The sequence below is a fragment of the Morone saxatilis genome, unplaced genomic scaffold (assembly GCF_004916995.1).
Source record: "Morone saxatilis isolate NCDOM2014 unplaced genomic scaffold, NCSU_SB_2.0 Contig12, whole genome shotgun sequence".
Lineage (NCBI taxonomy): Eukaryota > Metazoa > Chordata > Actinopteri > Moronidae > Morone > Morone saxatilis.
Window position 1 is genome coordinate 1,687,939 of NW_023339674.1, and position 24,728 is coordinate 1,712,666.

The 24,728-nt window shown below is 40.9% G+C and overlaps 2 protein-coding genes across 2 annotated transcripts; one reads left to right on the forward strand and one right to left on the reverse strand.

The window, feature by feature from the left end:
- On the forward strand, window positions 1-19,339 carry tut4 (terminal uridylyl transferase 4). Its single transcript, XM_035653311.1, has 30 exons — window positions 1-69; window positions 3,068-3,621; window positions 3,710-3,861; window positions 4,411-4,527; window positions 4,624-4,801; window positions 5,013-5,101; window positions 5,227-5,278; window positions 5,424-5,493; window positions 6,322-6,448; window positions 6,912-7,031; window positions 8,970-9,164; window positions 9,276-9,450; window positions 9,543-10,093; window positions 10,315-10,465; window positions 11,104-11,190; window positions 12,211-12,314; window positions 12,436-12,493; window positions 12,586-12,689; window positions 12,794-12,883; window positions 13,659-13,772; window positions 13,897-13,974; window positions 14,093-14,270; window positions 14,365-14,412; window positions 15,094-15,176; window positions 15,275-15,390; window positions 16,721-16,875; window positions 17,036-17,133; window positions 17,579-18,137; window positions 18,546-18,716; window positions 18,811-19,339. Exons 2-30 carry the CDS (start codon window positions 3,147-3,149, stop codon window positions 18,897-18,899), a joined length of 4,584 nt encoding a protein of 1,527 aa, XP_035509204.1. The 5' UTR covers window positions 1-69; window positions 3,068-3,146; the 3' UTR covers window positions 18,900-19,339.
- A 93-nt stretch (window positions 19,340-19,432) lies between these two features.
- On the reverse strand, window positions 19,433-23,933 carry LOC118321796 (uncharacterized protein C1orf87). The gene is made up of 7 exons (XM_035653312.1): window positions 23,807-23,933; window positions 23,482-23,602; window positions 22,531-22,681; window positions 21,942-22,064; window positions 21,054-21,299; window positions 19,804-19,875; window positions 19,433-19,711 (listed from the first exon to the last, which is right to left on the reverse strand). The coding sequence occupies exons 2-7, from the start codon at window positions 23,574-23,576 to the stop codon at window positions 19,697-19,699; spliced, it is 702 nt and encodes a 233-aa protein (XP_035509205.1). The 5' UTR covers window positions 23,577-23,602; window positions 23,807-23,933; the 3' UTR covers window positions 19,433-19,696.
- Between the last annotated feature and the right edge of the window lie 795 nt (window positions 23,934-24,728).

Consider the following 24,728-nt stretch of genomic DNA (forward strand, 5'->3'; position numbering starts at 1 on the left):
CCCCCCCCTCCCCCAGGAAGTCAACGCGAGTCCTTCCTACAACACAGGAAACACATTTGGGCTTTAATGGTGAGCATTTCTCTGAGTCGATGATATCTGCGTGCATGTTGACCCCTTCTCTCTTTCCGTCCCCTGTTGTGGAAGTTGAGTTAACAGTGTTGTGTCGGAGTCTGCCCCCCCCCCCCCAAAACAACAACAACATCAGTTTCGTTTTCCTCACAACTGAACATCAGCAGTAATCCCTGATCCACGGCTCGGTATGTCACACAGCCGCAGTGATCGTGGCTAAAGTAATAGTAATACGCGGTTGTTGTGTGTTTAAATAATATCAGGAGATATCAGTATTGCAATATTTTGTTTTGTGATATTTATTTTTTTTATCGGTTTTTGTATTTAAACTCCAAACCACTAGATAGCAGTGTTGTGAAACGTGAACCGAGGGCTTGTAATGTTGGATGTTACTGTGATGAATACAATCCAAAGTTCAGTTTTACTCGATTAGACGACTTCACAGGTGATCTAAGTGTGATGGAAACGAGCTGTGATGTTTGGATGAAGGTTAAATGTGTGACAAACAGCATTATATAACTACTGAGGTGTCCTCATCTAACAAAGCCTGGAAGAAAACACGTTTGTTTGCTAAAGACCCCCTAAAAAATCCACATCATGATTTTAATAGTTGTTTATTTTTGTGTAAATTAATTCTGTAATGCAAAAAAGTGATAATTCCCACATAATCGTGAATCGCAATATACGTCAAAATAATCACAGATATATATTTATTGTATTACAGAAGCTCATTGATTCACAATTATCGCAATATAGGAAATTCACCACGATTAATTTATGTTATTTATTGCGATACGCATCTATATTGTATATCGTCCCATCCCTAGGCACGAGACGCCTAACCATAAACTAACATTAGCCGTAATTAATTCCTAACAGCAGCCATGAAGGATACACAGTTAAAGGAGGAGACGGACGTTGACACGTCACTGCTCCTGCTTCGACCTCATGAGATGAGTTTGTGTTTAGAGGGTCGGTAAACATCGCTGACAAGAGTAGATTTATATTAGTGCCTCCTTTCAATCGTTTACAGCGGCGTAAACCTTTGGAAATGTGTGATAAGCACTGTATTAAGGCTGCAACTTACACACATTTCTTTGATCAATTAACCTGTTGACTGTTACTTTGATCTGTCAATAGATTATTTTGCTTATAAAATGAAAAACATATGTAGAAAAATAGGCTTCGTGCTTTCTGAAAGTTAGTTTTTTGTCAATACGAAACCTGTTAATTATCTGCTTCTTGTGGCCAATACAGGAAGATAACCAGTGACTGTAATTACCTATAAACTGTAGTTTATACACACCGGAGGCTAAGAACGAGGAGAGCAAAAATGGATCATATAATATTGTTGTTGTTTACACAACAAACAAACTAAATGAGAATTATTGTACTGTAATTTAATTATTGGAATAATGCATACTATACATTTTATAACTGTCCAAAACCTAAAGATATTCAGTTTACAGCAATAGAGATTAAAAGCAAACTCTTGCATATGAAAAGCTAAAAGTGGAAAATGTTTGTCATTTTTTTTATCGATTAAACGACATGAGCAGTGAGCCAGAATGGTTGCTGCTTATTTTCTGTCACCAGCTAATTGATCTCAGCTCTACGCTGTATTGGGAACAAGGTCAAGGTACCGTTCACAGGTCTCCCAAATCAGCTGGAGTTACAGCAGAAAAAGTGCTGCCAGAGTTTTAACTGGAGCAAAGAAACGGTCTCGTCTCACTCCCGTTCTTAAGTCCCTGCACTGGCTTCCAGTTAGCTGCAGGAAAATATGTATTTATAGACTTTCCCTTCCACTACGTAGTTTTTATGATTCAGAGAGATGTCTCTGTTAGTCCACTGACTCAACGCTGCGCACTGTACCAAAATCTAGGTACAGCAGCAATGATGCGGTCTGCAGTTATGGACCCAAACTGTGTAATTATCATATCAGGGAAGAAGGGAACATAAATATCAATCAAGATGTTTTAGTGTCCGTTTAAAAACTCACATTTTTTTAGCTTTCTTTTGACTTAGAATCGGCTATTACTGCTCTGCTGCCATTGTTTGATGTGCACTCGATCTAAAAGGATTACTCAGTGGACAGAAAGTTAATCGGCAACTATTTTGATCGTTTATTAATTGTGTCGACGTTGAGCATACGTGCCAGTCGTTCTCTGTTTCCAGCCTCTCCGTTGTGAGAATGTTCAAAATAGCCGTAGCTTTTGGACTGGTTGCAATTTGATGACGTGACCTTGAAATGTAGGAAATTGTAGCATTTTTTTTCACCTTTTTTCAGACATTTTGTTTACCAAGCGATTAATGTGTTGATGGAGAAAATAAAAGTTAGGTTAACCAATTAAGCGATAATCATTGCTAGTTCCAAACATGTGAGATGCTGCATGTAGTTTATCCTGTGAGAAATGTACGTGAAAGATTTAAAATAGATTGGGATTTTTGTTTTTGCGGACTGATCACCATCTCACACTGCTTCCTTTAATTTCAAACCAACATATTTAGTACTGATTTAAAAAAACCTGATACACACACGTCGAGGTGAAGTTTTTGTCCACAAGAAAATCAGTGAATTCTCCCTAAAATCAAGCCACAAAACTTTGTTAATGTACGAAAGTTGTTGTGGCAACATCAACATCATCTTTTTCTTTTATTTTTAGAAATAAAACAGGAAGTAAAATGAATGTTATTTTTAATTATTAATTAATTTATTTTACATGGGAAATGTCAAAAATAGTTGCAGCAGCAACACTGTAAGCAATCAGAACTTACTAGTTTATTTGACCATAGTGTTTGTAGTAAGACTGTAAGAATTAGGATTTCTCTTTGTTAGTTGAGTAACTTCTGTATATTTATGTTTACATAAGCCATAAGGTTACATGTGAAGTAGATTTATACAATATGTGGTCACATAGCTTCACCTGAATTGGTAAAAGAAGCTTCAACAAGCTGTCACATTGATTTTGTAGTGTGTTTTTTTTCTTTTTTTACCCAGACTTTAGGTGGCCTGCCTCCCTGGTCATTCTCAGCGTGGTGTTGACTCCACCAGGGACGAGAGCAGCAGGGCAGGAGGGATGGATGAGTCCAGAAGTCCAGTAAAATCAGGCAGACAGTCTCAGCCCAGAGGAGCCAAAGCTTTGTCCAGCGAAAAGTCAAACAAAGAAACTTCCGTGCAGAGAGACGGTACCAAGTCTGCACCACGCAGACACGAAAACCTGACTGCCGCCAAGGATGAACATACTATAGGAAGCCGCGGGCCTGGAAAGACTTTCACAGATACCCCCCAGGACAAGCGGAGAGGGCGGCCCTCCAGGCTGACGAGACTGACTGGAAGAACGAGTTCTGGGGAGAGAGGGAAGGGTAAAGTGGCAAGCTCACAGCAGCAACTGGTGACGCAGGCCCCTGACTCCAGGGTGTCTCTTTCTTCAGACAGCAGCCCCTCAGCAAGCAGAGAGACCAGCTCTCCTGCAGTGCCCGGGACACCTGAGAAAGGTCTCACTGTGCAGGCCAAGAGCTCCACTGTGGCTCCAGCAAAGGAAAAGACCCATGGTAGGGTTGCAAGCTGTTTTTGCAGAGCATTATATCTTATCCACTGATATGTGTCTCTGTTAAACTGCTTTGTCTTTGTTTTCTGTAGGGGGGAAAGCTGCTGCATTGATGCATCAGTCTGTTGAAGAGGGCACAGTGGTGAGGCCCACTGTGGAGGACGGGCCCCTGACAGAGCAACAGCTGGGCCTCCGTCAGGCAGAGGAGCGCCTCTACAGAGACTACATCCACCGACTGTTGAAGGTGAGGAAACAATCCAATCATACCTCAGCCAGTAAACCTCTGCAGTAGAGAGAGAATGCGTTGATGAATAGTGACAACCAGTTGACGTCAAACCACACTAATGTAGACTGAAAACTTGAAGACCCTGTTATTGTAAATTTGTAGTTTCTAGATTTTGTGATGAGGGAGGAGTAGTGAGAATTTAAACGAGGTAATTCAACTTTTTTGTGGAGAAACCAAATCAGACACAAAGTATTATTCCCGCCAGAGTATTTTTATATCTCATAAAAACATGTCTGGAGGGGATCTTTAAACTTTCATAGAGTTAATTATATCAGTTGGGGATTATTGGTCCTTTAAGACAAAATTAAACACATGCACAGGAGAAGTTTGGCTTATTTTGATAAATAAGAATAATAATGGAAACCCTTCCCTTCTTTTTCTTTGTCCGATTAAATCATTACTGGTCTGTGTTTTTCATGCACTAGGGATTGTGATTAGGATCAGGTGGAGGACAAATGTCAAACCTAAATAAACTGATTGCTTTTGCCTCTTTCTTTGTTTTCACAGCAGTCCCCTGAGTACCCGAACTACCAATACTTATGCAAGCTTTGTTCTGTGCACATTGAGAACATTCAAGGAGCGCACAAGCACATCAAGGAGAAGAGACACAAGAAGAACATAATGGTATGGCAAGTCTGTGTTATTCTTAATTCTCTTCTGTATGGGTATGAAGTAAGGGTAAGTAAGTGTTTTTTACATATTCTGGCTCTGGTGTATCAGGAAAAACAGGAGGAGAATGAGCTGCGTGCCCTGCCGCCCGCCTCCGCTGCCCAGCTGAGGGCCGTGGACGCGGCCGTCCTAGAGACAGCCCGGCAGTTCGGGATCTCAGAGGAGGACTTTGAGGTTCGGAAGGCCGTGGTCATCAGGATGGAGGAGATCATAAAGAAGCACCTCTCAGGTTGTATGCTGTGATGTCTCTCAGCCTTTTTATTTCCTTTAGCAAGTAGTGTAAAAAGAGGAAACGCCTTGAGAAACATTTGAATTTGAAGTCTGTGTAAAATTAGCTGATCCTGAGTGTCTACTTCTGTTTTTTATAAAAGCAGTTTGTCACAAGCTTGCGATTGTTTTTATTGTATGTTTATTTCGATATCTTTTCTTTGGTTTTCCAGCGTGTGCTCTCCGCCTCTACGGTTCATGTCTTACCCGATTTGCCTTCAAGACGAGTGATATCAACATTGATGTCACCCACCCTTCCTCAGTAAGTCTGCTCCTGCCATTTCACAACGTGGTTTTAATAAAATAAAGAGGACATTGTAAAGCAGCAGTGACATTTGGTCTCACAGTTGATGGTCTCACTTTCTCTCATTACTTTTGTCTGTTCAGATGACACAACCTGAGGTCTTGATTCAAGTGCTGGAAATCCTTAAGAACAGTCGTAAGTTTTGCTCCGTGCATTGTAATCTTTTTCTGTCATGTGTGTCAGTGTGTCTGTAATCTCCCAAAAAATTCCTGTAATGAATGTGTGTGTCTGCAACTTCCTTCAAGTTCATTAACTGGTTTTTCTGTTTCCTTCTTTCTAGCTGAATTTTCTGAGGTTGAGTCAGATTTTCATGCCAAAGTTCCTGCCGTGTTCTGTCGGGATGTTTGCAGGTGAGTGTTACTCTTGTTTTGAATCTGTATGTGTATATTTTTTGTCAGTTTACTCTCAATGATGTTTGGATTATTTTTCATTAATGCCTAGAAAGGGAGTAGTTTTAAGTATGTGTGATATTTTTAAATATTTGTCTGTGACTTTACATTGATGATTAGAAGCAGTAAGTCTTTTTATGATTGCGACCTGGTGCTTTTAGTTTGTCTCAGACAGCACAGTCAGCTGTTTGATGATCTCAGCTTAGTGTAACTGCACATTGTTACAGCACATTATCAACACCTACTTGCCTGACCTTTGAGTCTTGCTGTTCTAGCACTAATTTACAGTCTGGCACCAACTTTGGTGCCCCCAAGAAATCTCTTCCAAAAAGAGAGCAGTATATTCCACATAAAGCTTTTGTTGTAGCATAGGTTCGTTTTCAGTTTTACAGATCATTTCAATGCAAATGGTGTGCATTAAAACAACACTGCAAAAAGGATGGAAATTAATGATGCGGAGGGTAACGTATGACTGTAGGTCTACAATACAATTTAAAGCTTAGATTCAGCGTAGTCCAGGAAGGCACGCCACATTTTTGTTGACTGAAACACAAAGTATACGTGTGACACCTTTTTAACGCTAATAACGTAATAAAGGTTGCTATGTGCAGTTAGCTCCCCTAAAAGGACTCTCAAAGGATCTGGTTCCTACCCAGAAACATCTGATGAAGTTTATAATATAATGTTTTGTATCCCTCACTCCCGGTAGAGTGAGCCTCTGTTCAGTGTCAATTTAGTGTTTGATCCAACTTTTCACGGTTCTCTTCCCTCACCTTTGTTTCTGTGCAGCGGGCTGATGTGTAAAGTGAGTGCAGGCAATGACGTCGCTTGTCTCACCACCAATCACCTGGCCGCCCTGGCTAAACTGGAGCCCAGATTGGTCCCCCTGGTGCTGGCCTTCCGCTACTGGGCAAGGGTAAGGCTGCCACTGACTCCTCAGCTGAAAGAAGAAACGATAAATAGCTTCATGGGTTTCAGTGTGTTCAGTGGCTTTCATTTCTCTTCGTGTAGATAAGCAGATGTCATAAACCATATTTTAGTCTTTTTCTAGTTAATATGTTTAATGGCAAGCACAATATACCAGTTCCACAGTGTAAAAATAATACACTGTTGCTGGACTCTTTGGATTTTAAAGCTGACAAACCAGAAATAAATGTGTTGTAATGGCAGTGCTGACTCTTTTTAAGGAAATCGCAAGCAAGCTTGATCACCTGTTTGTCCAGATGCTGAAAATAAAAGGCTGTTTTAATGGGTGAAGCCCTTACATTTTGCTTGTATGAGAAGTGTTCTATAGATAAAGTCTGATTGATTTTACAGTTGAAGGCTAAAACGTGAATGCAAACAAAAAGCCTTTTTCTTCTTCTTGCTTTGCTCTGTAGCTGTGTCACATCGACTGCCAGGCCGAAGGTGGCATCCCCTCATACTCCTTTGCACTCATGGTCATCTTCTTCCTGCAGCAGAGGAAAGAGCCCATCCTCCCCGTCTACCTGGGCCGTTGGGTAGGTGAAGCGCTCTGTATTTCAGGTCTTTGTCTGTGCGTGCGCTCTCGTCAGCAGAACTCCAAGGGTGCTCTACTGCCAATCATGAAGAACAGAGACCTGTTTTTGAACTAACTTATTTAATGATAAAGACTGTTGTTATGGAAATTACTAGGTCTGACCCAAATGCTTCAATTCTACGACCATCATTGTAATCTGTTCCAGAGCAGTATTCGAATGCTTTGTTGTTGTTTTTTTTAAAGATGGGTTGAACATGAACCCGCAGTTATTCCCACATAGACTTGACCTGGGCGGGCTGACCAGGTATATTTACGACTGGTGACCCATTTTAGACATTTTCAGAGAAAGAGAGGTTACCTGGTTATAGGTTTTGAAATACAATCAGGGCCAGGTACAGCACTCATTAACAAGAAGCTCCTACATGTACAGCTCGTCTGCTGTGTGTGAAAGAGGAAAAAGACTGAAATTTAAAACATCTCAGACACTCAGTCAGTAGTCTGTGTGTCTGAGTCTGGTGTTAGGTAGACAGCGTGTGCCCGTTTTATGTAATGCACAGGATGACCCACATTCTTCACGTGTGCCTCGTCTCATGTTTCTTGAAAAAGACTCGTGGCTCAGAGGTGTGTTGGGAACCGCGGGTTAAACATAAGATGTTGATTTGAAAGTGTGCCTGTCTTATTGTGAGCAGTCACATTAACTAAAGAAAAATAGAAATCATCCCTCCACTGCTGTTTAGATGATCTCGTTAGACTTTTTTTTAGCACTATGCTGCATACATTTGCATAATACAGAGGCTGGTATAAATCATTGATTTCTTTAAGATGTAAAATTCATATTCATAGTTGCATGAAGATATAAAATGACCCATTTACCTAAGAGTGTATTTATCATTAATGGCATCACTGTTTGTAAATGCTTTTAAAGGAAGTAGAGGTTGTGTTTTAGCACATTTACCACCAGGAAGACCTAGCAATGTTTAGATAAGTGTAGGTGGGGACTTTCTTTTTTCCTCCTTGAACATTCCTTTCTTCAGACCTTCAGGCTAGTCAGGCTGCACGCAGACAGATGATCATAAATGTGATTGCAGGATGAAGAATAGGAAAGATATGCATATAATCAACCAAGGTTACCTGAAGTTGCACATTGAGGAGTTTATACATTTCCATGTTTGTGTACTCGCATTGCGACAAGTAACGCTGTGCTCACTAACACTGCTTCAACATTTGCAAATGAGGTGATGGGAGGTTGCCATCTGAGCTGTTTTCTGGTCGATCATTGAACTTCTATCCACAAATTTAATGTTAGATAGCGTTGTTATCTGCGGATGCGCATTCAAAGAACTAATTTGAGTCCTCGATACGTTGAACGAATACAAAAGTCGTCTAAACAAGTACCTGAGTATTCGTGCCAATCCCTGCTTAACCAGGCTGAAAAACTATTTTTTACTTCCCTTTGAACCTGTTTAACATTAATGCTGGGTGCGCACCTGTAACAACTCCCAACAGTGATGTCACTAGGTTTTGTAATACTCCTGTACATCACTGCATCAGGGTGAGATCGTTAACCCTTGGAGGTCAGCAAAGACGAGATCTTCAGGGGGTTTTAGGTTAAAGAATAACTGAATTGCTTTTTACTTGTGCAAAGTCTGAAAATAATTTAGCAGAGTGAGTATAACAAGTATAATGAGAGGAGCATACCTCAAAGCAAGGCACAACGTTGCTTTTCCCTCTTGTATCTCTTAACCTGATCAAACTGATGCATTGTTTTTTGTAATGAGAGGCATATTGCGGTTGCTAGGAAACATAGACTTACCTGTAAATCAGGGTGCTACAGAGTTACACTCGCTATATTTTTTTAAAGTGCATATGAAGAAACTTAACACTCATATATTTGCTTACTACTAGTTTTCCTGCGTTTGACTTCATTTTTCTCTTTCAGATCGACAGCTTTGATGTGAAACGCGTGGATGAGTATCACCTAACTGGAATCACTTTGGACATGTTTGTCCGATGGGAGCGCAGACCTCCGAGCTCCACGGACGGACGAGGCGAGAACCGGAACGAGGCCAGAGGAGAAGGCAGATCCAAACCGGAGCAGAAGAAACCTGAAGATACTCATTATTCAGAAGGCTTAGTGAGTCTCACTGCCGGCACACGAGAACAATTTAGATTGCTTTTGTTTTCGAATACTTTTATGGAGGGCAGTGTTGATATTCATACTTTGTCACCATGCTTTGGCTTATAGAGCCGCCTAACCCTGGACCTGGGCAAAGGATTGTCACTGGGCCAGTTGTGGTTGGAGCTCTTGCGTTTCTACACACTGGAGTTTGCCCTTGAAGAATACATCATCAGCATCCGCTTAAAGGAGCTCCTCTCCAGGGAAGTGAAGAACTGGCCTCGGCGCAGGCTCGCTATTGAAGGTGAGAGACCACTCTGTTGGAAAACTCATCTTACAGGTCTGGAGAAATATCAGAAATTCACTCTGTGTGTCTTTTTCTTCTTCTTCATTTAGATCCTTTTGCCTTGAAGAGGAATGTTGCCCGAAGCTTGAACAGCCAAATGGTGTTTGAGTACATCCAAGAGCGCTTCCGTACAGCTTACAAATACTTCGCTTGCCCTCAGAGAAGGGGCACCGGGGGCCGCCAGAGACGCAAGAAGGCAGGGAAGCAAGGGGCAAAATTGGAAGCGGTCGAGAAGGAGGCTGTGTTTGTGGACAAGGAAGACGACGTCGGGAAAAGTAAGAGCTCTCAGAGCGGGCACCGGGGGTCGAAGGAGGACGAGGAGCCTGACAGCGATGATGAAGACGGTTCAGGTCCGTCCACAAAGAAGGATGAGAAGACTTTAGATTCCTGCCTCATGGACATGGTTCTCAGTGAGGGGAACAAACCTTCCTTCTCCCCCAACGGCCTGCTGGACAGTGACGAGGAGGGGGAGGAGGAAGAGGAGGAAGAGGAGGAGGAGGAGGAAGAGGAGGAGGAAAGCAGTGTTTCAGATAAGGACGGACCTGTTGCTTCAGAGGATCTGCACTATGTGTTTGATAAGATGATTTTCACTGGTGGGAAGGTAATTATGATGAACACCATTCACTCAACGCATACATGTTTTTAATAGACAGTAACATGGAATTAATTGGAAAAAATATATATTTTAGTTGAATACTAATTGTATTTTAATTTTTTATTAGATTGTATTGCCAAAAATACTAAATCCCAATTTAATATAGCCATCATTTATGCCATTATCTTGCTCTTTTTATTTACGGTGCTTGAACTTTTTGGTTCCAGCCTCCAACTGTCGTGTGCAGCATCTGCAAACGCGACGGTCACCTGAAGGACGAGTGTCCTGAAGACTTTAAGAAGATTGAGCTGAAGCCTCTGCCCCCCATGAACGACCGCTTCAGAGATATCCTCGACGGACTCTGCAAATTGTGCTACTGTACGTACTCGATAGTCTTTTCTAGAGAGTCACTGCAGTAAAATGTTTTGATTTAAATTACATTCTCTTTGGGAAGAGAGGATAAACAGTTGAGTAGAACAATTGCACAGCACTGGCTGATATTCTCATGAAACTGATTAATTTAGATTCTTGAAGCTGGTTTCAGAATAAACCCACATTTTCTTTTGTATGTACTTAAAACCCATTAAAAAGTAAACTGCATTACATTTACTCCCAACTATAATATTATAGGAAATGGGATTTAGTGGGTTTACTCTAACCTACCACTTATACAATAATCTTACTTAAACTTACTTACAATAATCAATATTATGTGATTGTAGTGCTGCACCTAATTATTATTTTCATTACTGTACTATATTCTGCTGGTTATTTTCTAGAATAAAATAGATTGTTTGCTCATGAAAACATCCTAAAATTGTGTAAAATTTCCCTTCACAATATCCTAGAGCACAAAGTGACTTCATCAAATGTCAAAACCCCCTAATATTCAATTTACTATAACTGAGACTAAGACAGACAAACAGCTATTTATATTGCATTAATCGTTTAGTTGTATTTAACTAATTGATTAATCAGTGCAGCTCTGTGTGACTGAGTTTCTGTTCTGTTTATAGATGAATTGTCACCTACACATGCTGAGCAGCAGAAGCGGGAGCAGATCCTCGCCAGCCTGGAGAGGTTTATAAGGAAGGAGTACAATGGTGAGCGTGACGCATAAATTACAGCAAATCCTCAAATATTGGCCAGAGCCTTTATGTGTGTTCCTCCAGTGAAGAGAGAACCAGGCCTTTTTTCTGGCTGCAGTGTATGTTCTGGTTATTTAATATATTCTAGTCTCAAGCCTCTCTCTCTCTCTCTCTCGCTCTCGCTCTCGCTCTCGCTCTCGCTCTCTCTCTCTCTCTCTCTCTCATATGTGTTCATTTGCTGCTGTTGCTTTTTTTTTCTGTTTATGCAGATTTAATGCTTCCTCTGCACATTCCAATTTAAAAGTCTTTCAGCAGTTCATGACACATAATAGCCCTTTTTACAGAGATCCCACAACAGCACTGTAGAGAATGACCGCCATTACGCCACCTTTGCTTTTTCACACTGAACCCAGCAACAGCAGCATAATGCCGCCCTAGTGTGTGTTTTTTAGATGGCATGCTGCCGTTCAGGAAGCAAAAGCCTTTATTCACTGACAAGCTGAAACTTGCAGTGTAACTTTACTGCCAGATTAACAACTTCACTGCTCTCTTCTTCTTCCGAACCGTTCGCATTCACCGCCCGTTCCCTCTCGAGTTATCCACACACTCACTATGCACACACGTGTGGCCTGTCCAGCCAATTTTCTCTCTGTTACTACCCCTGCTGCCGGCTCAGAGGCGGAACAACAATGACTCTCCATTTCATCTTGAACAACGACGTAACATTCTGGCCTTGTATGGGCTGTGGAAAAAGGGCTGACGTCTTCCCTGGAAGGCATTTATTGTGAAACATCTGCAGAAATTGTTTCACTAACACCATGAGAATCTATGAATCTATCAGAATGAACAGTGTTTCTGTTTAAGAGAAACTGATGTTCCTATATTTTACCCAGATTTGAACTGACTATTATTTGAGAAACCAGTGCTATATATATGTATGAATGTCCAGTAATAGTACAGAATGTGTGTTTTACATTTGGATAGAAATGAGAATGTGTGTGTGTGTGTGTGTGTGTGTGTGTGTGTGATCCACAGATAAAGCTCAGCTCTGCTTGTTTGGCTCCTCCAAGAACGGCTTCGGCTTCCGTGACAGTGACCTTGACATCTGCATGACTCTGGAGGGCCACGAGACTGCAGAGGTAGGCAGACTAAAGGCACAAACTGCTGTTTAATGCAACTCACGCTTCCTTCGTGGAAGTAGAGAGGTGACCCGTATATTCCCGATCACTGTTAGATTTAATTTTTGTTTTGTCTGAACAGAAGCTGAACTGCAAAGAGATCATTGAAGGCCTTGCAAAAGTGCTAAAGAAGCATACAGGTGAATTTACGTATTATCTCTAATCTATCTGTACCTGTGTGTCAAGGGCTGAATCTGACTGGTTATGATCCCCTGTTTTCCCGTGATCACAGGTCTGAGGAACATTTTGCCTATCACAACAGCTAAAGTGCCTATTGTGAAGTTCGAACACAGACAGAGTGGCCTGGAGGGAGATATTAGCCTTTATAACACACTGGTGAGTGAACAAGGCCCCCACACCAGCCTTTTCTGTTTTTATACGGTGCTTAGACGGGCCTTTTATTTATTGAAAATGCTAAATGAATTACTTTGGACTCGCAGGCTCAACACAACACCAGAATGCTGGCTACGTATGCAGCCCTGGATCCACGTGTGCAATTCTTGGGATACACAATGAAAGTCTTTGCAAAGGTATGTGAAAGTTGACAAACCAACTGATTGCGTTTGGACCGTTCAGTTTGCAGTTTTCTGTTATAGTCTTTCCTTCAAGGGTCTGTTAGAAACTTGTCTGTCAGTTTAATTGACATTCACAAGCTCTAGTTGAAAATATCCAATAACTACACCGTCCTGACATCAAAATACATTTAATATGTAGATTTGGTTTGCAACTTCATTCTAAATGAATGTGTTACGTTCTTTTAGTGATTTACGGCATTAAAACTAATTTTCTTAGCCGGTAATTCTCTTTGTAACAGCCAGATTTAAATAAATAAATTAGTTGCTTGGACATTTTAGAAACGCATCATGTTTGATTTAATGATTGATGATATGCAGATCTCCACCACTAAGTATCTACGTTTAATTACTGGTATCCACACTAGGTGGTTTACGTTTGAATTTAAAGGGGAAGAGTTGAGATTCTTGTCTTTGCTGACCTCCGGTTTAACTTCTCACCTCGCTGTAGTGCTGTACAGATGTAGTCAGAGCACTGTGGCATACCAGTTGGGTAAAACAGACTTGACTCCTCAGTGATGCTTGGTCAGAGATGAAACAGGCTTGAAGTGTTTTACCAGAGAGGGTTTACCAAGAACGGCTTTCACAATCTGCTGCCCTTTTTCCTGATGCAAATTAATGATGTTCTGATCGCTCATACACTCTACACCAAATATGTGTCTGAGGAGCACTTGAGGGCGCTGAATTGTTAGTGTGTTGCCTCTTGCTAACTAACCTGCCTCTGTGCTCACAGCGGTGCGACATTGGGGACGCGTCCAGAGGAAGCCTCTCGTCTTACGCGTACATCCTGATGGTGCTCTACTTCCTGCAGCAGAGGCAGCCGCCAGTCATTCCCGTCCTGCAGGAGGTACCACTCACTGATTACTGACCACACCCTTTAAATACGGAACTAATGAGCTCTACCTGAAACATAATGGGGTGCTTAGCTTTGAATGAAATAATATGAACAGCTCCGTATGATGTCTTTTCAGATCTTTGATGGGACGACTGTGCCCCAGCGGATGGTAGATGGCTGGAATGCTTTCTTTTGTGACAACCTTGAGGACCTGGTGAGTTTAATGGATAAAAACTCAAACTTACACTCTGAGTCCTTTTTGTCTGGGCAGTATTGCATTATTTGACACTGCAGAATTTAAGGTCGTAAGTCTGTTTCTTCTGTCTACACAGCGTCGGCTTCTCTCAGAGCTGCAGCCGAACACGGAATCGGTGGGAGAGCTGTGGTTGGGACTCCTGCGCTTTTATACAGAAGAATTTGACTTCAAAGAACACGTCATCAGCATCCGCCAAACCAAACGCCTCACCACCTTTGAGAAACAGTGGACCAGTAAATGCATCGCTATTGAAGGTGCTCACACGGATCTGCTTTATCCCTTTTTGTCTTTACCTGCTTCTTAACGTTAGGTCTTAACTTCTACTCACTTGTCTCTCCTTTTCCTCAGATCCCTTCGATTTGAATCACAATCTTGGTGCTGGAGTTTCCCGCAAAAGTAAGTGCTTTAGTCCGATGTACTTAATTAAAAAACAAATATGTTTTTTGAACACGACAGCATCATTCTGATATTTCTGGTGTAAAATATTCAAAAAGGCAATTTGTTTTATAAAAATAAAAAGGTTTGGGATTGTTGGTATGTTCTGTTGTGTTATAGAGTCAGAGATGTTTTCTTCTTTTACCAAATACACCTGCTCTCTGGTAGTTCAAAGTCCAGTGTGTAACATTTAGGAGGATCTATTGGCAGGAATGGAATATAATATTCATAGGTATGTTTTTATTAGTGTGTAGTCACCTGAAATGAAGAATCGTTCTGTTTTTGTTACCTTAGAGTGAGCTGTTTCTATATGCAGAGGGAGCGGGTCCTCTCCTACAGAGTCTGGCATGTTGAACCGCCATGTTTGTACAGTAGCCTAGAACAGACAAACCAAACACTGGCTCTAGATGGGACCATTTTTTGGGAGTTTGGTGGCCCCCGTAGTTTCAACTTTGTGCTTGACTAAGTCAAGGGGTTTCAGTTACTTGGAATATGCAACCTCACTGCTAGATGCCACTAAATCCTACGCACTTGTACTTTCAAGCCTTTTTTTATCAGTTTATTATTTAGTTTGATATTGGAATGAATTTAATCTCAGCCGCCTCTAAGACTGTGAAAATGTTTCTTCTTTGCTTCCTCTAGTGACAAACTTCATCATGAAGGCCTTTATTAATGGGAGAAAGTTGTTTGGAACTCCGTTCTACCCCGTCCCCGGCACTGAAGTGGTAAGTTATTCATGAATCAACCAAATTGGACAAAAGGTTACATATATGAATGCAGTCTGCTGCCAGGACCCCGTTAAATTTCTTGTGTTCTGCTGCAGGACTACTTCTTTGACTCGAAGGTGTTAACAGACGGCGAGTTGGCGCCCAATGACCGGTGCTGCAGGATCTGCGGGAAGATTGGACATTACATGAAGGACTGTCCAAAGAGACGCAGGTTGTCCCCTCTCCGTACATGGAAATATTTCTCTCACCCCGGTAGAAATCCAAGAAAAACTAAAAGAAACTACTGAGAAGTAATAAATGTGTTATAAATTCTACTTTTGTTTTTTCTAGCAATGTAAAGTATATTTAAAATGTATATGAGCATTTTTTTTAAAGCAGTACTGCTGTTTTATACATATTAGGGAGCAATACAAAAAACAAGCATATGGCTGATATGGCTACAGTAACGTAAAGTTTAAGTAAAGTTTCGATGAATGCCTCCTAGAGCAGGTTCATTAAATGTCATTATTACAAAATGAGGTACTTAGGAAATAGCTAGTTCCACTTTATAAAAATATTTATGTATTTTGAAGTATATTGCATCATTGTAGCTTTTAGTTATGTTTTCCAGTCCAGGAGTTGTCAGTTAACTTCCTAACAATGAGTGTCCATCATAGAGCAGCTGTGAAGAGAGAAAGTCATGAATTAATGAAGTTAATTTCTTTTTAATTTCAACCAGGCTTTTATTTTAAGGCTTAGTAGAACATTTTAAGTTATTAAAGTTATTAGTAATTTTGATTTAAGTTAATACACAGTACTCCAATATATCCAAAATAAGTTTTAATGATTTTTATTTTAAGCTGTCAGCATTATTACTTCCAACAAACACCAAAAATAAAACCTCCAAAATAGAGACACGGGACAAGAGGCTGTTAAGGGTTAAGGAAAGAGAAACAAAGAAACTTATAGAACCTCTCAGAGTTATCGAAGTGGGAACAAAGAACAGATGACAGGGTTGAGAAACGAGTAGACCAGCGACAGGAAGAGAATTACTTACCCCTGACGCTGCAGCTAAGTAACATAGGGTAAGTTAGGTTAAGCTGATCAGTAGCTTTCTTTTTCAATGATCAGTTTTTTTTTATTTACAACACCAGGCTGTAGAAGGAAATTTCGAAAAAGATTCCTTTATTTCTCAGACACAAATCTACAAATATATTCTTGTTAATCCCTTATTTCTGAGGTGGGGTATGAACTGGGTAAAATAAAGTGTATTTCCTTTGCAAAAGTGAAAGTATAAAGTATAACATTGTCTGCTACAGAAAACGACATTGTATCACGATTTAACTGTTACACAAAGTACAGTTACTATGTAGGAATTGTGTTGAAATCTTTATTATTTCAATTAAAATCCGAACTTTTTTTGTAAGTTACAGTATGTCTGGGTAGTTTGAGCACATACTTTTTGTAATTTGTCTTTATTTACGTGTTTGTTTATACTGAATGTGTCATGATTATTAATATTCATCCCTATTATGCTGAACCCTGAACTTTTCCTCTGCCAGGATTAAGAAGAAGGAAAACGACAAAGACGAGGACATAAAAGAGGAGGAGCGTGAACCGAAGGACAGACGCTGCTTCCAGTGCGGGGACATGGGTCACGTACGGAGGGACTGCCCTGAGTACCGCCACCTCAAACAGAGGACCACTGGAGCACCGGGTATCTTAAATTCACACAAATATTTCTTTATCATATTCCTCATAGTATTTCTGTAATTCTCGTAACAGATACACTTATTTTGAAATATTAACTTATAGTTTTAAAAACTCTCTTAATACTGACTAAATAAAACTGCTCATATGGCTCTTTCTTCCACCAGCTCCTCACATGGTACGAACTATAGTGAGCTCCCAGTCCATCCCCATCCCCCAGACAGCTACAGACTGCCCTGGAAGGACCAGACAGCCCTCTGAATGTGTGAGTACAATAGTTGGACATTACAGCAGAATTTATTCCAGAGACACGAAAAATTACATTGAACAAGATTTTTTGTTTTCTTCACTCAAGACTTTACAATACTACGCACCTGTCAGTTGATCCTTTCCAAAGTCTTGCCCCCTTTTGATTGGTCAGGAAGAAGTTGACCAAGGCTTGATCACCTGTTATTGGGGCACATAACAAAAGGGGGTGGGACTTAGGAAAGATCCCTATGAAAATAGTTGACAGTGATATCTTAAAATGCGGTTAAATAAAATCTAAACTAATTTGGGTGAACTGGCCCTTTAAACCTGCACAAGTGTTCAAACATTATTTTAAATTTAAAATCGAATTGTTTTCACAGTTAAATACATAAATATTTGAATAAAAATGTGGCTTTTGTCTGATTGCTGATTTCTAATTCTGTCTTTCTTCTTTTCAACAGTCCGACAGTCGGCAGACTCCGCCCTACTCCCCGCAGTCTACAGCTGTCTCCCAGAGTTCGTCCCAGGCCTCCAGTTCCCCTCAGCCCTCCCACAGTAAGACCAGTTCTGCTGGGCCCCCCAAGCAGCCTGCTCACCCCCTGTCTCTCTTCAGCTTCCCGACCTCCCACCCAGGCCAGTTCCACCCAGGGGCGCTCACCGCACTGGGGATTCTTCCCTCCCACCAGCACCAGTCCCACCACTCCCAGGGGCAGCCTCATCACCCAGTCCACATCCCTTCCACCTCCTGGCCCATCCATGGACCGGTCCTCACCACGTCCTCTCCCACCGCCCCCTCCCCGCCCGCACTGAAATTCGCCCTGCGTTCAGCGTCGGGGAACGGGAGTCCCACCGGCTCGGGGGGCAACTCCAGCCCCATGAACCTGAACGACCCCAGCATCATCTTCGCCCAGCCGGCGGGGAGACAGCTGGGCATCGGCGGGCCAGGACGGGAAGGACACTGGCACAATCACATGGCACAACCTGGGTCACTCATGGGAAATGGCACTGTAGTCAAGTCAGGTATTCACTGGGTGAACTTTGGTGGCACCGTCTGCGTGACTCTGTCTTTGTGTCTTCCTCTTTCTCTTTAAAGGTTTATATATACAGAATTTGCTAGATGTTGCACAACAACACAGTTTCAAAATAACCAACAATCCAACAAGCAGCAACTCTGGTTTGGTCAAAATAAATCCTCAATAATAAATTCACAGATGTAGATGAGAAAAACAAGCTAAAACTGACGTGAAGTTGATTTTTAAATGAATTAAAACATGCTAACTTTAGACATTAAAGGGTTAAATGAGGTGCAGTGGTTCATTACATCACTGGTGAAGGGACACTGGTTGGTTGACACAAACTGAATATTACAGAACTTTTATTATTAGCTTCTGTTCTGTTACTGAGTGTGTTTGGATGTTGTCTCTACAGAGTCGGGCCACCCAGCCCAGTATGTAGGTGTGAGCCAAGGCCCTCGGCTATGGGAGCACAATAAAGCACCACAGTACGCCCTGTCTCCATCCTGGCCCTACCGGATGCCCCAGAACTTTATCCAGCAGGGCAACGGAGGCTACCAGCCCGGCAAGCCCTTCGTGACCCAGGGTCAGACATCATAAACGTTTGTCTTATCGATCACAACTATTCTCCATTTGTACTGGCTCTGACTTTCTGTTGCGATTCTCTCTTCTGTCGTCAGGTTCTGTGGTGCATCCAAATCCGAACTTCCCGCTGGTCCCACATGTCCGGCATCAAGTAAATCTGAATTTCATCCAACAGAAGAAGTGAACTGGCATCTCCTTTTAATTAGATTTATGGTCAGTAACATAAATTCAAAATTATGTACTCTTTACATCATTTGATCACAAGAATTTTTAAAATGAATTTTATCATTTTTGTACAGTTTTTATGTTTTACTTTTTGTCTCATTACATTGATTTGTGATACAAATGTCAAATATTTTAATACCCCCATTTTTGAAGGGGTCCAAAAAAGTGTTTTTATTTTATGTGTAAAGTAAGGAGGAAAAATGTAAACCTTTATTTTTATTAGCTGTATTCATACTTTGCTTGCCACAAGATGAAGGCTTTGAATAGACGTTTGTTTTAAAAACAATCTAACATGTCACCCTAAGTATGTAGTGCCAAAAGCAGGGATAGCAAGAAAAAAGGGAAAAAATCTTAAATCTAAAAAAAAGCTACAAAAAAATAAAGAAAAAAGCAAACAACTGTGGTGTGTTGTGTGGCTCGTTCTGTTCAGCGTGTTTGTACTTTACTGTATGTCCGCTCTGTGCATCTGCCACAGTTTCCTTGAGCAACACACTTCACACTGAATCCCTCCTGATGAGCAGCAGCAGCCCACCGCCGGCAAAAAATAATAGTCAAATAGTCAAAATGCATGCCAAATGAATGTAGTGTAATAATCGTATATATGATATAGGTTGACAAACGGCCTCACTCATTCACAATCTATCACATTATAATGAGTTATAGCCCTTTGAGCCGCGCAGCAGATGAGTTTGGCTCAGTTTCTTGCTGCGTGTTCAGATTGGTGATGCGACGGTCGTGAATAAGCGCTGTCCTTGTTCAGCTCCACTGAAGCTGCGGAGAGGTGAAAGGAGAACATCATGTGCATAGAGCGGATACGGAATCTGGCATGTTAGTTTATCTTGCACCTTTAAAACTGGATTTACCTCACTGACATTGTGGAGTTCCTCAGGGAATGCAGAACTTCTTACGAACTGCAGGAGATCTCTGTAATGAATCTGTAAAACAAAGTGATTACCTCTGAAATGAGTGCCATATACAACTTTAAGTGATAAAAACAAGTGTGGTTTATTTGAGGTAGGTTTCTCACACATCCACCCACGAGGGTCAAGGTGCTCTGAAAATAAATTATGTTCATCCTTTTGGTGGATTTATTTCAAGAAAATCACTGCATGTTCAGTGTTCATGGTTCAGGAGGTTTCTACCGGGAGCCCAAATTATCCCACAGGAGGTCTCCTCTCTCCAAAACAAACAGATCCCGCTGATAAAAACCACTAAATCAACACTGAATAAAGCATTCCACCTTAAAAATCACTGGTTCTCCACACTTCTGTTGGGACAGACCAAAGACGTCCCTGGAGGGCTGCGAGCCGAGCTGCTGATGCTAAACGTTAGCTCAGCTTGTTTCTCCTTATAAAGATCCAGACTCGATGCTAAAAATCCTTCATCAGGTTTCCAACTCTAGTTGATCTAGACTCTAGTTCTAGAAGTTTAAAAAGGCACCAAAGATCTAAACATGTGGATGTAAAATGTGGCTTCCAGCCTGGAATAAACAGTCAAATGTATGACAGCTTCTGAATAAAATGACAGATTTCTCAGAGTTGTTGGAAACATTTGGGATAATGTAAGAACACAACTCAACTACATATAGAACATAGAGCTAGAGTTTATACACTGTTTAATGTGAAAATGTTACATATTGTAGCTTTAATTTGTTTATTTAAAGAATCCTACAAGCACTTTTATTTTCCATTTTTCTACAAAATAATCTCTTTGCTTTAATTTCACAAAACGTAGGTAAGTACGGTCCTACCACTGCATAAAAAGGTTTGTTTTTTTTAACTCTGATTTTATACATATGGTCGTGTGTTACTGCGACAGTTTCCTAAAGTTAGATTTAGAAAATAATTGCAATACAACGCCTTGCTTACAGTTCACACAATATATGGAACTGTAACCCCTGTATGGTGATATTGCCAGATTCTTAAATACACAGCACTACTATCCAGTAGCTGTCAAGATATTTTACTCTTGACCAATGATCGTCACACTGATTGACATTTGTAGTGTTGGAGCCCCACCTGTAGTGTGGCAAAGAATAAGACTTCCAGGCTCAATACTAAACAGGAAAATTATCTTGTATGTGTGTGGTGTCTGACTGTTATTGCCACCTTACCTGGATTGGATCATTTTTATCAGAAAACATTTGGAGAAGCAGAGAAAATGTTGGTAATTTGAGAGGAACGTCATGTTTGAGAAACAGGCGGGTGATCTCGGATCGATCCAGCGTCCCACTGAAAGTGAGATCGAGAGCTGCCGCTTCGTCCTCCGCTGATCTCAGAGAGGGGAGCTGCCAATCAGACAGCTCCTCCCTGACAGCTGAGGAGAGCTCGGCCTTATCTCTGTCCTCAGACACACCTTTCTGTGAGAGAGAGAAAGAGTCAGGCAGCGGTCCAGCTGAACAACAGTGCTGCTCTATGAATGTGGGATCAGAGAGCTGGAAGCTGCAGCATGAAGACATAAAGAAGCATGAGGCCATTTTTGACATTTTGCTTTGTATTCATTAGGAAACAAACACTTGTACAACTCGAACGCATCTTAAAGTTTTCATTAAGATGGGATGTGCTTGGAATTCAGGAACTAAAGTGAAGCTGTAACTTTTTCAATCAGCTTTTCTAAAAGGAGGTTTAGGAACTTAATTTGAGATTTATTTAAGCAGCCTGGTCCCTAATCTTGTAAATCATCAGGAATCAGAGATTCAGTTCAAGATTTAAGGAAGTCTAAGTTTTCTAATAAAATTTTATCTGCTTGAAATGGTTCTGGCAAAACTATTTTTTTTTTTTTTTAGGACAAATATGAATATTCAATTCTAAAAGTATTTCATCTTCATTATATACAGGAAAAATGTAGAGATAACAGCTCTGCTTCTCATTGGTGTATGACCTTCAAAAGGTCAGAATCTGCGATTGTTTTGTTCACACATTTCTGTGTCATTCATGACTATTTAACTGCATTAAAGTGTTATTGAAAGCTGTATTTTTAAGGTTATATTTTCCAGAAGAACCTGTTCAGTCGTCTCCAGTGCTGGAGCTGCTCTAGGTTCAGAGTTTTGGTGGCGAGTGTTTGGGTGGATGTAGGACCTGGAGCGATCACCAGAGGGCGCTGTCACACACAGCCTGTCGGGGACCTGTAGAGAAACAGTGAAGTGAAGCCTCCATGCAGAGTGTGTGCTGTGTGTACACTCTCCTAAGTGACCTACAACAACACAGGAATAAGTACATTTACTCAATCGTAAGTTCTGGGACTTTACTTGAGTATTTCCATTTTTCAGAGACTCTAATTTTCCTCCATGTCAGACTACATTCGGGTACTCTGCAGGTTCCATGTTAATATATTGTATTTGAGAGGAATACTTTTACTAAATACTGGTCTTCTCTTTCTCACTCACTTCCTCACTCGCACCGTATATAAAGTGAAGATGGGAGAAATTAATGGATGAACTTTTATGTGAACTTTTTTACTTCTATGCGACTGTTATATTTTATATCTTTGATATTGACTTTTATTCGCTGTGTGAATCACTGTGTAACTTTGTTTTGAAAGGTGCTACATAGATCTGAACACTAATAAATAAATATAAATCACACATATACCTGATTGATCACAGCCCAAAGTGCAGAGTCCACTCTGTTCTGCGCCCGCCGGTCAGACACCACATCTTGTTTTTCTGGAGGTTTCTCAAAATCTTCTTCAAGTACAGCTTCAGCTGGAGGGGTTTCTTCTTTCTCTGAGTCTGCTGTATCTCTGTTTGGGAAACGTGAAGTTAATATGAATTTAGTTCTGCTGCGGGGAGTGTGAAACAAGAGAGCTTCACCCTCTGGAAAACACAAATGTAACTTTAATGCAAGACAAATTAACTCACACCTTCAAAGGGTTTCAAAATGACTCTATGAACAAAAAATTACACAAGAAATTATTAACGACTGTGTGATAATAAGAAAAAAAACCCCACATGAACCTCAGTGGGATGTTATTGGCCATAGTTACAAAAAGAAATAAAATGGATTGATTCAAAAAACAAAAGCAGTGATTAAAGATCCCTTCCAGACATGTATTAATAGTCTGCTTGGAACAATAATGTGTGTCTGATATGTTTCTAATATTTCACATTAAAATCCTTAATAAGGCATCTCCTTCTTCTAACTCATTAAAATTTCCAGAATCTACAAATATGCGAAATTTGTCCATTTCTAAAGTTTTCCTGCTGGACACGAGATGTCTCCTACTTCACTGTGAAGTCCATTCTCAGTGTCTGATGACGATTCAAGTTTCTACATCACACTTGTATAGGTTGAACACTGGATGCTTGCAGGTCTTAATATTAATAAATAGCAGAAGAAACTTCATTTGTTCGACACTTTTCCAAATGGCAGCTACAAAGTGCCTCACAGAGGAAGAGAAATCAACAACTTACTATAATCAAGCATTCTTTCATGGGCTACAGGTTTGAATTGGGTCTTTGATATGTAGCTTATGACATTGTGAGAGGAACTTTCTCCAGCCACTGAATAAATAAACACAGTCAGCCTTGTCATTATACTCACTCTCGTGGCTCCTCAATAAACTGCTTGACCTGTTTGCTGCCTACGATCTTGACAACAAGTCTGGGGACTGTATTTGATGTGGTTTTCTGAGCCATGATGCAGCTGAGGTGATCGGGGTTCCCTGAAGAAAGAGACAGAGAGCAGGAGAGGTTGATCGAGGGCTGTACCGCTCAGACCTTTATTACCGTGATAGCCTTGTATCAGGGAAATCTCTTTTTTTCTATTTTTCACATGAGAGCAAAACACAGCATAAAAGAGAGCATAAAAAATAGGTTGTGTTCAGTTTGCTCATGAATTTCTGTCTGTGTAATGATCCTTTACTTACATGTGCAATCACTCCATTTCCATTTTCCAGTTTTGGCTCATTTCCAGTTTACTTTTCCATGACCAAGTGGATCTTGTTCCTTTTACTGTGTGTCTGAACAGCAGTTTCCTGAGGCTTCCTGTTTGCTCTTTCTGCACCATGGTTACCTCTGTGTCTCCTCCCCTGAGCTGCAACGCCCGACACCCTACAGCACTCTGCAGAGGACTGGGAGTCACTTCAGCACACAAACACTATGAGCGTGTTTATGAGCAGAACTGACCAGCAGGTAAATGTGAAACAAAAGGCCAAATGAAGAAATACAACACTAGTTGGTACTACATACTGTGGTATGTTTACTGATTATTTTCCTTTACATCAGACATGTTTGTGTCATAAACTGTATAAATAAAAATGGTTGTAGTCTTCGTGGCATTCCGTTTCTGAAGAGCCATTGTGAAGCTCAGTGTGGAGCTGTGGTTCATCGCCATTGGCAGTCCTCGCAGCTCCCAGCTAATCCAAAAATGGCAAAAGCACGCGTGGAGCGTGGTGTGTGAGCTGAAGCGGGCCGAATACCGCCTGGTGGCGGTTGCAAGGTTTTTATTCTCTACGGGATCTTTTAATATCTGCAGCAAATTCTCATGGCATCATAGTTGTTGATATATTTCAGTATAGACCAAAGTGGTCAACATTGCCTTCCACAGGGCAATATATAAGAATTCTACTGGCTATAATTTATTAGATTTTCTCATGTTGACTGTAAAATATATCACTCATAGGGTCAGCCATCAAATAAATGGAGTAGAATAAAAAGTCTAGGTCTTTACAGGTCCACTCTACAGAGTCACTCAGGTGGACTTTGTAGTGGATTTTGTTTCGCTTTTGTTGATTGAGTGTGTATGAATGAGGCATAATGCTGCTGCTGTCATATTCAATTCAATTCAAT